The sequence below is a fragment of the Amblyomma americanum genome, chromosome 3 (genome assembly GCF_052857255.1).
Source record: "Amblyomma americanum isolate KBUSLIRL-KWMA chromosome 3, ASM5285725v1, whole genome shotgun sequence".
Taxonomy (NCBI): domain Eukaryota; kingdom Metazoa; phylum Arthropoda; class Arachnida; order Ixodida; family Ixodidae; genus Amblyomma; species Amblyomma americanum.
Window position 1 is genome coordinate 84,543,851 of NC_135499.1, and position 12,513 is coordinate 84,556,363.

A 12,513-nucleotide genomic window follows, 5' to 3' on the forward strand; every position below is an offset into this window, starting at 1 on the left:
CTACATCTCGCAATGACTATGGCCAGCGCCGCTACGAGTATCAAGGGGTAAAAACTTGGAATAAAATCCCCTGTGCAGTCTTTGCAACGTCCAATCCTTATATTTCACTAAAGACCTTTTTTCTGTAACAAATAATTACCTGATTTACAATGCAAATCGCTTAGTGATTGTCTCTTATTATTCTCTGTAGTGTCTATTTTGGGTTTGCCATTCATATGTCATTGAAAAATCACTTCTAAGACAACTGCGTTTATTTTGTATAAAAAATGCTGTTCCTGTCTTCATATGTTTTTTTTGTCATGAGCCCTATTGTATTTCTGTAATTTGAACCATCTTGCTTGTACTCTTTGCATTTTTCCACCATTCTTATGTGTATTATTTTGGCATGCAGTAGAAATCATTTGTCCTCACTAATCTCTTTGCTTTTATTGCATGGATCCATAACTAGCCTTTGGCTAAGGTTCCAGACAGTGATGTTATGTACTGTACTGAAGAAATGAAGAAATGATAATAAAAAAAATTGAAAATGCAGGTAAAACAATGTGCCAGAATGTCAATAACGCCTTTCACAGGTTTTATCTGAAGATATTCTTCATCAAGAGCCCTGCTGGTAATCATGGCCAAAAAGGTGGCTACAATTTCACTACCCGTGACAGGCTTTAAAAATATTGCGACGAGGCACTTCGGCCGTAACCACTTCGCGCGTCTCTTTGTCACCGATCGCAACGATCGCTCGGTGGCCCCGAGTAGTCTGACGAAGAACTGTGCAGTGGAGTGGGCAGGAGCGCTCGCGCTAAGCCAGCAGCCATTAAATCACCTCACTGCCATTGATCATCGCGTCTCATTCTTCAGCTGGCCGCCACGTAACATTATTGTTTGGTCACTTAACATGTCCATACAACTTAACTCACGGCTTTTTGTAGTTGCGTCACCAACTAACAAAAGACAGTGATTAAACGCATTAGCTAACTCAACACATGCAGTTCCGTCCCATTTTATATAATTTTACTCACTGTTTTTAATCGAGTACCAAGAGCAGCATTACGTTCCTTCCAAGCGTTTTCCGTGCATCCTTCTGTTGAGCTAAACATTTTTTGATAGTATTGACTTCTTGAAGCCCGAAATTGGTTAATGACTGAATTTCTGTATTTCGTGAATGCTTTGAGGGTTTCAGGCGACTTACTTTTTAGGAATCGCTAGAATAATTTGTTCCATTTTTTTCATCAGTTTAATCATTTCCCCATTTATTCAAGGTTTTGAACTTATTTTGAATGTTTTCAATGTTTTGATGGGAAAACGAGTAAAGTAGATTTCAGTGAACATTCGTATAATTATGTCGTAGGCTATGTTCGGGTCGCTTGCTGCTAGCACCTTGTTTTATTTGACTGTAGTTAGGCAGTTTCGAAATCCAGATAATGTATTATGGTACGTAAAACGGTAAGAAAATGCCAAACGTGGTTTATCTGGTGTTTTAATGATCCGACTGACAGATAAACATGTTCAAGTGGGCAATAACGCGATGTACTAAAGTACCAACTTTTAAGGATGAGACGTAATAATAATAATTGGATTTTGGGGAAAGGAAATGGCGCAGTATTTGTCTCATATATCGATGGACACCTGAACCGCCCCGTAAGGGAAGGGATCAAGGAGAGAGTGAAAGAAGAAAGGAAGAATAAGGCGCCGTAGTGGAGGGCTCCGGAATAATTTCGACCACCTGGGGATCTTTAACGTGCACTGACATCGCACAGCACACGGGCACCTTAGAGTTTTTCCTCCATAAAAACGCAGCCACCGCGGTCGGGTTCGAACCCGGGAACTCCGGATCAGTAGTCGAGCGCCCTAACCACTGAGCCACCGCGGCGGTTAAGGGTGAGACATCAAAAGTCATTATGAACAAATCTAAAGTTGTCGTTTATTGCGCAGTGATTCGGTTTCGTGACGTTTTAATGTTCTGACAAAAATGGGTTTTTAACCGCGATTCTCGTTCCAACATTCTACTACTGTCAGCTATACCGTACTGACATTGAAATCACCGCCAAGTATTAGGTCATGTATTCTTTCACTCACAAATATTTAATTATGAATCTAAAAGCGAAAAGAGCTAATCCGCGTTGTCAGAATTGGGAGAGGGGGGCGGTAACACGCACTGAACATTGAAGTGACACTTGTAACAGAAAGCGTTTCATAAAAGGGAGTAACACTAGAAAATTCGGAGTAGCTCAGAATCCATTAAATTTGTGACCAGCAATCTACACCACCAAATATTTTGCCGCTGCGGTACATGCAGTACGATTTATACATCGGAAGTGTACCCACATACTCTTCGGATTCAATATATGTTGCGGAGAAGAGCGCAACATCAAAGCGTACTTGCGCTTCGTTCAGGAGATAATCGAGTTCATCCCACTTATTTCTTCCAGACACAAAGTTGAAATGAACACAATTTTGCCACTGTCGACCATCAGAATCGACGAACTCCGTAAAGTTTGCAAAGTCTACCTTCGTGGTAGTGATTGGAGACATGTTTAAAGCGAAACCCAAAAGAATACAAGGAAGGAATGCCTGGTTGTGGAGATATCACCATCTAGCTATCTAGGTCGGCCACGCAATGAATGACAACAGCGGTATCGCCGTCTCTTTTCCTTAAAATAATCATTACTTTGGATGTCCATGAAGAAGGAAAACTGTTTGTTGCCCAATATTATACGCGGTGCAGCAGCTTTTTGTTCTTGTGGGTCATATTCTCCGTGATCGAAACATCAGACAAAGAATCTGTGAGGGATTTGCACTTTTCCACTCATACCCGCCGAGATGCCTTCTGTGCGAATCAGACAATAGGCCAGGGCGCATTGTATTCGTTTGATGAAAGTCTGTGAACCGATGAAAGGTGGTGATTTGGGCTGCTTCGTTCATCAGAAAAGATGAAATATGCAGCGCAAAAACGCGCGGACTACAATTCCGTTTATTTTTTCTGTCGTCCATGTGTTTTTGCGCTGTATATTTCCTTTTCTGTGATGAACCAACAAACCCAAATCACCACTCCTTATCAGTTCACTTCATGTACTGCGGGCTCTTTTCTATGTGCCATCTTGAACCCTTATCCCTCTCCAAGTTCACAAGACTGAACACCGGTGATATCATTACCTGTTAGTTATGGCAAGTTAAATGTTCTCCACATCGTTCAGGTCAATGATTAAATTTTCATCCTGCATTACAGGGATGCCGGGAACTTCGTTTAGTTTTTTGCTGAGCCATTCAAGATCATTTAGCCTCGTTTTCTTCTGTTCTGTCACATGCAGTGCAGTCTCAAGTTTGTTACGCATTTGTTCAAGCTAACAATATCCTTTACCTGGTCGTTGAGGATGTAATCACATTTGTGTGATTTCAGTTCAAATCAGGATTGAATCTCCCCATTTTGAGTAGTAAGCCACGCTAGACCATTAAGACTCAGAGTTATATCTGCCACACAGGTTGTGAGCTCTCGGATCATGACAATTTTATCACTACCGCCTTTAACAAAGACATTAAAAATGCCGCATTAAAGTTGCAGTGCTTTACTTTTTTATAATCTGCTTGTGTTCATAATTTACGGTAGTGCTTACCAGCGCACACACTTTCTAGTAAGCCTAGCTTTCCTGATAACTTATTTTATTGTTTCCCTGACGATTTAATGAGCGAACCATGGAAAGCGGCAAATAGTTCAAATCTCTTTTTAGAGATTATACAAGCCAAACTGCTACCAAAGTTGTTTCCTTGAGCAGATGCCTACTGATATCTACGGACCATTCAATGAAATTTGGCAAATACTTGTGATGAGTTGTAAAGTTCTTTATTTATCGCCTATATTTGCATTTAGCATAATCACAAATTAATAATCGCATAGCTGCACGATGACTCGAGAGGACAATTTTCACACAACATATACAAAGGATCATCGGTTATGATAATAAATACGTATTATAAGAGACAGTGACATGGGCTATGGTTAACAAGCTTAAAGTTCTAGTCGTTGAGCAGGTGTCCCACCAGGCTGTGCTAGTACGCGTGCTCAACAAAAGCCGAACCAATAATTTCTGACATTACAGGATACAGAGGTACAGTTACTTGTGTGAAGCGAAGCATTGAACCAATTAACAGCTGGAAAGCACTTAGCAACTCATAAGTTGGCTACAAAAAAATAGGAGTAGTAGAGGCCGATCGTTAATAGGTACAAAAGTGGAGTTTAAGTAGTCAGCCGTGCTTCGCAAGCAAACTTCAGCGCAGTTAGAATACAAGTGTAGAGGTTATTCAGATCTTCAGAGAAGGTGATTAGAACACCGTTACCCTATAGGACTGCGCGATCACAGGATAATACGGAGCGCTTTTCGACGTAGAAAAAAATTTCAACGGATCCTACAGTGTTATTCAGCCTGGCTTCTGTCAGCAGATGCAGTGTCGGCGACATAGAAAAGGTCAACGCGATTCCGAGCTCTTCATATATTGATGAGGAGAAATCAGGTATCATAGATATCCTTCGCACATGATCACATGCGTTAGATGAGCTAGCTCAAAACACGAACTATTCATGGCGTTTAAATCAACGCTTGAGGTAACAGCATGTACACTACTTTCCTCACATACGCTACTACATGCAGCGCAGTTGGCATAACATCTTTAACCAGGTAGCTTTGAGGTTGTCATGTTGCAGAATAGCCGGCGTCGTCAGCGTTGTAGACCATGAGCGAAAAATCTCGAAGAACCGAAAAAAAATTAAAAAAGTAAGCCGAAAATAAATTTGGTTTCAGTTCACTTCGGGAGCGAATTCCACCCAGGGCCTTCGGTTTGAGAGACGGGCATGCTACACATACACCATGAAGGCTTGTTTTTCTCTTTACTTCAAAAAACTCAATACCATGTAGGCTCGTTGGATCAATGTGATTACAGGTTACCTTGTGAATGCGACGTGGTATTTATCTTGGTGAAAAGTCTCAGAGACATGTACTCATGCATACATGAATAATTGTATGCTAGTTCGGAATTAAGTAATTGAGTAGGCGATGCGAACGTGATTCAATATCACTATCGCTTAAGTGTCCGCCAAGCGTTTATTCAAGAATACTTTTGCATGCCTCAAATTGAAAGGTGCGCCAGGTGCCTTAGGTTTGCAAATTTTGGAAGAGTTTGTCTAAATTAACTGTTTTGCTTGCGGGCTGCAATCTTTAGGCTTAAAGCCATTCAAAAATTTAGCCATACACAGAGCGTTTTACACCATCTCATTTGCGTTATAGTTCGAAAGCTTCAACAATTATTGGTCGTGCTTTGTAGGCATTGCCAAGACTATTCTGTGGACCCGCACGATATCAGTGCTAGAGACGGTTATTGAGAGTTTTGCCTATAATACCTTTATATTGTTTTCTTCAGAGTGTGACCATGTTTCAGACCTATCCTTAACTTCATTTTTGAGGCTTCTATTTTCTCATTTTATTTGCCTACCGTTCAAGCATATGACTTGAAAGCAGCAAAATCCTCGCGGAAAGGTTCAAAACCGTAAATTTGTTACCACCAGGAATAACGCAGTTTTAAATGACAGTAATGTTCCCGTATACTTCATGTTGACTGCATGTAATATTTTTGAGATCAGCATATTAATCTGCTCATGTTCTGTGCTTGTTTAGCGGTTCTGTAGAGGCTCGACAAGGGTTAATGGGAAACCACTGCGAAGTATTAGTATTGTTCCTGCACCAATGTGTTATCTTTGAACCTTGTTGCAGTAGCGCAACATCGTGCTACGACATCGATATGTGCGGGTTGCATGCCTTGATGAAACAGCTTTTTCTCACTCAATGTCCCACTCACCTACGATGTAGTCGTACTCTTTTTCCAAGATAACAGTGTTGTAGAGGATGGGGTCCGGTAATTCAAAGAAAACTAGCACTGTTACAATATTCAGGAGGATGAGGAAGATGTTTGGCACTAGGTCCATTTCTACTGAATCGAACCTACAATAGATGCCTGGGCGATGGATGAATTGCAGCTATAGGAGTTTTATAGGCGTGTGACGGAAATGGCTTCGTGGTCTGTTGTTGCAAGCGGTAGAAGCGGCGCCTAACTTTAGTGGCTGCGCCGGACGCCAACATCCTGTGGCGGGCTATTGACTGCCTGTAAAAAAAACACTGCCGGCTAGAATTTTTGTAATTTTGGTTTTTGTGTTTTAACCATTTCAAGCGTCATTGGAAGTAATGCTTGATGAGCCGAGGGGTTTAATTGGTTTTTTTGGGGGGGGGGTGGAAGGAAATGGCGCAGTATCTGTCTCATAGTATCGTCGGACACCTGAACCGCGCCGAGTGGTGTCGGCAAAAACATTATATATATATATATATATATATATATATATATATATATATATATATATATATATATATACATACATATAAATATATTGCCACGTGCTTAGTACGCAGGGGGGTTTATTTAAGGAGGGATGGATCGAAGGAGGACCGCGACGAAGCCTACAAGTGGAAGGAAAGAAGGAAGGAAGGCCTCAGACATTGCTGGCACAAACCCACTACGGGGGAGTGGCCGAGACACAGGCGGTTAATAAATGAATTAAATAAATGGCGGGTAATAAATGTATGGACAAGTGTCCTTCTGAGCTCCATCTTCTTTTTCCTCTACCGATCCACCCGACCGTTGATCTTACGTCCATTTTCTATGAACCATGGAATAAAGCTGCACGGTCCCCCCTCCCCTCCTCCCCCCAACCACCACTAAACATTACTTTTCTCCCTAAACGGTTCTTAAACCTCAAACTAATAACGGAGACTGTAGCTCCAGTGTCTACAAGAGCCATTGTTTTCACACCATCAATAAACACTTCCAATTCGTTCTTCAACACAAATACGTGAAGGGATATGGAGGTCATGGGCTCATCGGGGGCCGCACCTCCATCAGCCGCGCCTCATAGTTTCTCGGAGGCGGAGGGGAAGCACGACGTCGAGGGGATAGCAACCGCCGTTGGCGCTGAGGTAGCAGCGTCACACTGCGATCGGATGCAGATGATTAACTCTGCAAATGGGTCGAATGGTACGTGTCCCAAGCGGACATAGTCGAGGATCTCTACTGTTCGGTGTGCAGTTGTCCGTGAAATATTCGCCGGGGATTGGTAGTCTTGGGCAGTCGGGAAACGGCGGCGGCAACATCTAGCGATATGCCCTGCAATGCCACACCGATAACACAAATATTGTGAGCGCCAGCGATCGCCTTAAGAGTCCTGGCGAACAAACACGCGACGTTTGTTGCAGCCAGGGTAGTCGGGCCTCCTACCCGTCGGCTAGTGGGCATAACGTTGGGCAAAGTTGCTGCAATCGTCTCTATGCGAAGCACCGTCAGATTGTGCCCACGGCACGGAGTGAACAAGGTGGCGACATCTGCCTGCGATGCACAACTGTGCCGTAGATTCTCTGCACGGCAGAAGGTGTCCCTGGACCTGGACAATTCCTCGCGCACAATCTCTTGTATCACATCAGCAATAGAATGTGGAGGACAGGCTTCAACACTGGCTACAGAGGTGACATTGGCCAGTCTTCTGAATTTAAGAGTGATTCGACGCAGATTGAGAGCCTCTAATATTCTCAATTGTATTATAACCTCAGCGGTTGTTCTCAGGCTCTCTTTGCTAATCAAGAAATAATAAACGTCTTCCGCAATTCCTTTTAGTAGGTGGCCGACATTGTCTTCTTCAAGCAGACTGGGATTCACTAGCTTGCAGAGCTTTAAGATAGCTTCGATAGCAAGTTTCTCCGGGTACTTGCGCCCGGTGAAGCAATGTCTTCTTTGCCGATGTGTCCCTAAATTTTTTCTTGATCTCGCTGGTAAAGGTAGCCCATGTACTAGTGAATCCGGTCGAAGGCAGTGGCAGCAAGGAAGAACACCACGTTAGACAATTTAGAAGCAGCGTTCCAGCGATTATATTGGCCCACTCTTTAGTAGTGTTCAAACCAATCGTCAATGTCCTCCTCAGGTTTTCCAAAGAATGGCCGGGGCACTCGATAAAGTGGCCAGTTCGCCGTGAATGGTCCTGATTGCTTGGTATTGTCGTCTCCAGTCATGCTAAATGGCATCGGTGGCAAGCCAGCGAGTATACTGCTCCTTCGATAGATGGAACGCTCCGTGGTCGATGCCCTGCACCTCTCACCGAAGCAGTTACGTGCTTAGTACGCATGGAGGGCTTTTTCCAGAGGGACTGAACTAAGCAGGATCGCGACGAAGCCTACAAGCGTCATTCTGCCCTTTCTCTTCTTTTTCCCCTACCGATCCGTCCCACCACTGATCTGCTGATCTTCCACGATGTGGTGGGATACCGAATCCACCACCTCCGAAGAGTGTGTATATATATATATATATATATATATATATATATATATATATATATATATATATATATATATATATATATATATATATATATATATATATATATATATATATATATATATAGCAGGCAAGGCAAATGTAGTCAGGGGCTCAGGGGCTCGTTTGACAAACTTATTAAGGAAGCCAACAGTCACCGAAACCAAGATGCATAGGGGAATGTTTCTATTTTTTTTAATATCTAGTGCCAATCAATTATATTTTTAGTAGCTCAGTTGGTAGCTCAGTAGCTAAGTTGGTAAGAGCACCGGACGCGATATTCGGAGGTCGTGCGTTCGGATCCCACCGGCGGCATGGTTGTTTTTTCTGCTGTTTTATAAGTAATTTTCTTTAAAAAAACTAATTGATTGGCACTAGATATTTAAAAAAAAATAGAAACATTCCCCTATGCATCTTGGTTTCGGTGACTGTTGGCTTCCTTAATAAGTGTATATATATATACATATATATATATATATATATATATATATATATATATATATATATATATATATATAAAGGGAGCCAACAGTCACCGAAACAAAGGTGCATAGGGGAATTTTTTTCTTTTTTTATGTGTTTAGCTTATCAGTGGGATATTATAGTACTTAGATTAATAATTCGCAGAAAGAAAATTACTTATAAAGCTACAGGAAAAGAAACCATGCCGCCGGTGGGATCAGAACCCACGACCTCCGAATACCGCGTCCGGTGCTCTTACCAACTGAGCTACGGCGACGGCTGTCCAATCTGCTGCTCTCGTGGGTATTTATGTTCATTGGATGTAAGCTGACATTGAGAGTGTTCACCAGCGCCACCCTCGACCATAGCGGCGGACGTAGCACGTCCTGTAATACCGCGAGCGTGACGTGGAACGTCATCTAACGGCAAGGGCGCAAACTGTGCAAGAGCCCTCTTAATCTACCTATGGCATCAAGACTGCCAGAACTGATACCCTCGTTAAGCTATTAGCAGATAAGTTAAAGGAAATGAGGGGCCCGTTTGACAAACTTATGAAGGGAGCCAACAGTCACCGAAACCAAGGTGCATAAGGGAATATTTTTTTTTATGTGTTTACCTTATCAGTGGGATATTATAGTACTTAGATTAATAATTCGCATAAAGAAAATTACTTATAAAGAAGCAGAAAAAACAACCATGCCTACGGTGGGATCCGAACCCACGACCTCCGAATACCGCGTCCGGTGCTCTTACCAACTGAGCTACGGCGACGGCTGTCCAATCTGCTGCTCTCGTGGGTATTTATGTTCATTGAGTGTAAGCGAATCTTGAGAGTGTTCAGTTGGTAAGAGGACCGGACGCGGTATTCGGAGGTCGTGGGTTCGGATGCCACCGGCGGCATGGTTGCTTTTACTGCTGATTTATAAGTAATTTACTTTATGCGACTTTTCTTATCGTTTATCTTAAAGCATTAAAATATTAAATAATAATCTCCTTTCATCAAGTACACAAACATAAATAATACTACTGATTTTATAACGAGCCCCTCATTTTCTCTTCCCTTGCGTGCTTACTTGGCTATTCGAGGTCATCGCGGTTCTGGCAGCCTTGGTGCCCTAGGAAGCATAAGAGGGTTCTTACATAGCTTTCGTTGTCTCCGTTCAATGGCGTTCCGCGTCACACTAGCGCTAATAAAGGACCTACTACGTCCGCCGCCTAGGGCCGAGGGTGACGCTGCTGAACACTCTCAAGGCTACGTCAACCGTAAAGTTAAATACGCCCGTTAGCAAGAGATTTGTCAACCGTCGCCATAGCTCAGTTGCTAGAGCACCGGGCGCGTAATTCGGATGTCGTGGGTTCGGTTCCTGCCGGAGTTATATGGTTGTTTTTCTTCTGCTTTTTCTATTCAATAATCTTAAAGCAACAAAATATTCATTCATAATCTCTATTCATCAGCTGCACAATTAATAATAATAATACAAAAAATCATCCCCTATGCTCCTTGGTTTCTGTGGCTGTTCGCTACTCTAATATTTACAAGCCCTCTTTTTCCCTTTCCTTGTCTGCTTATATATATATATATATATATATATATATATATATATATATATATATATATGAAGGAAGGAAGCCAACGGTCACCGAAACCATGGTGCCCAGGGGAATAATTCTATTCTTTGTTTTAATTTTTTAATATTACTTCGATTAATCTGTCGCTTAAACAAAATTTCTTATCAAGCAGCAAAAAAAAAACCACCCCGCCGGTGGGATCCGAACCCACGACCTCCGAATATCGCGCCCGGTGCTCCACCAACTAAGCTACGGCGATGGCTGTCCAATCTGCTCCTCTCGTGGGTATATATATTTATTGCGTGTAAACAAACCTTGAGAGTGTTCACCAGCTCCACTCTCGTCCATAGCGGCGAACGTAGAACGTCCTGTATTACCGGGAATGTGGCGTAGAACGTCAACACATTCGCGTTTTGGGCCTTTTTTATATCCTGCTGACTAAATAAGAGCCAACTTTCGCTGGACCGAGTTCGAGAGCAGCTGTCACCACTGAGTGTCGCGACAAGGCATGTTTAGGATGCTCGTCCACGGCTGGGCTAGGGGCGGGACGGCACGAGCGGAGCTGCACTTTTCCGTTTTGGATAGAAAGAGCCACGTCCCAGACATGAGGTAGTCCGCACTCAAGATGTGGTCAGCAGGCAAGTCCGCAAACACCGGGACGCCCATCAGTACCTTGCTGCCAGCCTCAGTACGGATGCAGAGATCGACTGCACCAACGAGAACGGCGCTTCCCCCAAAGGCTTGCAGTGGAGAGGAGGTCCATTGACTAAAAGGGACCGGTACATGCCGTTGGAGCAAGAACGCTCGCTGGGCGCCGGTGTCAACCAGTGCGGTGAACTCCCCGATGCCGTCCACATCCACCGGCAGGAAAGGAAGGGCATGGTGGCCGGGCAGCATGAGGACAATCTTTGTGCATGTGGCCTAGTTGTCCGCACGAAAATCAACCGCGGCGATGCTGTGGTGCTGCGGAAGATGTCCTGGTGGTAGCAAGGATCCCGCGACGAATGGCAGCGTCATGCTAGGCGGCCGCTCGGCAGACAAAGATTGTAGAGGCTGTCGGTGTCCAGTGTACGCATAATCGATGCGTGGTTGGTATCGTGAAGCCCGTCAACGTCGTACTGCTTAGCAGCGGACGTGAGCCACTCGATATCGCAGGCCTGAAGAAGACAAATCTTGTCGTAAATATACAAGGCGACGTCTCCTTCTGGACCCTTCGTCGTGAATTTGACGTCGTGCGCACTGGCCAGGTGTGGAAAGACGGCAAGAAGGGCAGCGATCCAGGCCGTCCAAGTGGTGTAGCGGCGGCCTTCGTACAAATGCCAGGCGCGGCCGGCACCACGGGAATGGCCTTCAGCGACGGCGAGCGTGGTGGCGGAAGACTGTCGGGCAGCAACGTCGACAACTTGGATCCACGCTTCGGCGTCATCAGAAAAACCACGGAACTCCGGAGGCTGTATGCCAGTACTGGGCCCCCCGGGGACAGCGAAGCGCTGCCAAGCGCTGCAGGGAAGGAGGCGTATAACTCCCGGAGGGTGATGATGGACAGAGATCTCAGGCGTGTGACTACCCGGCCGCTGCGAAGGTGGAGCGGGTAGGGGAGGTCCGGCTCAGGCCCGAGGTTAGTCGATTGTGCCTTTGTAAAGGACTGAAGCTAGGAATCGGCCGTCCGCTCGACTGCCTAGCCTGTTAATGTCACTTCCTTCTCTTCTTCCCGCTCCTATGTTCTTTACTTCATCTTCATTGTCCCGGCATATATATATATATATATATATATATATATATATATATATATATATATATATATATATATATATATATATATATATATATATTTATATATATATATATATATATATATATATATATATATATATATATATATATATATATATATATATATATATATATATATATATATATATATATATATATATATATTGTCAAGGCGTTTATTTGAAGCACAGGTCGGTTGGTCTTGGTTGACCGGCGACACGACGACTCCCACAGGCGTCGTTCGAAAAACCCAGCTGCACTTCGTCTGCTTCTTCGTTGTCCCGCTTGAACTCGTCCGCTTCTTCGCTGCGCTGCGCC

General features: G+C 43.7%; 1 protein-coding gene and 1 non-coding gene across 2 annotated transcripts in view; both read right to left on the minus strand.

Moving 5' to 3' along the window:
• Positions 1 to 5,965, minus strand: part of LOC144123119 (alcohol dehydrogenase [acceptor]-like) — a 67,878-nt gene extending 61,913 nt beyond the window's left edge. The window contains exon 1 of the mRNA XM_077656021.1: positions 5,839 to 5,965. Within this exon, the coding sequence (XP_077512147.1) occupies positions 5,839 to 5,965 (127 nt within the window). The remainder of the gene's footprint in view (positions 1 to 5,838) is intronic.
• A 3,091-nt stretch (positions 5,966 to 9,056) lies between these two features.
• Positions 9,057 to 9,130, minus strand: TRNAP-CGG (transfer RNA proline (anticodon CGG)). Its single transcript has one exon. It is a non-coding gene; the product is annotated as a tRNA-Pro (tRNA).
• Positions 9,131 to 12,513: the final 3,383 nt, after the last annotated feature.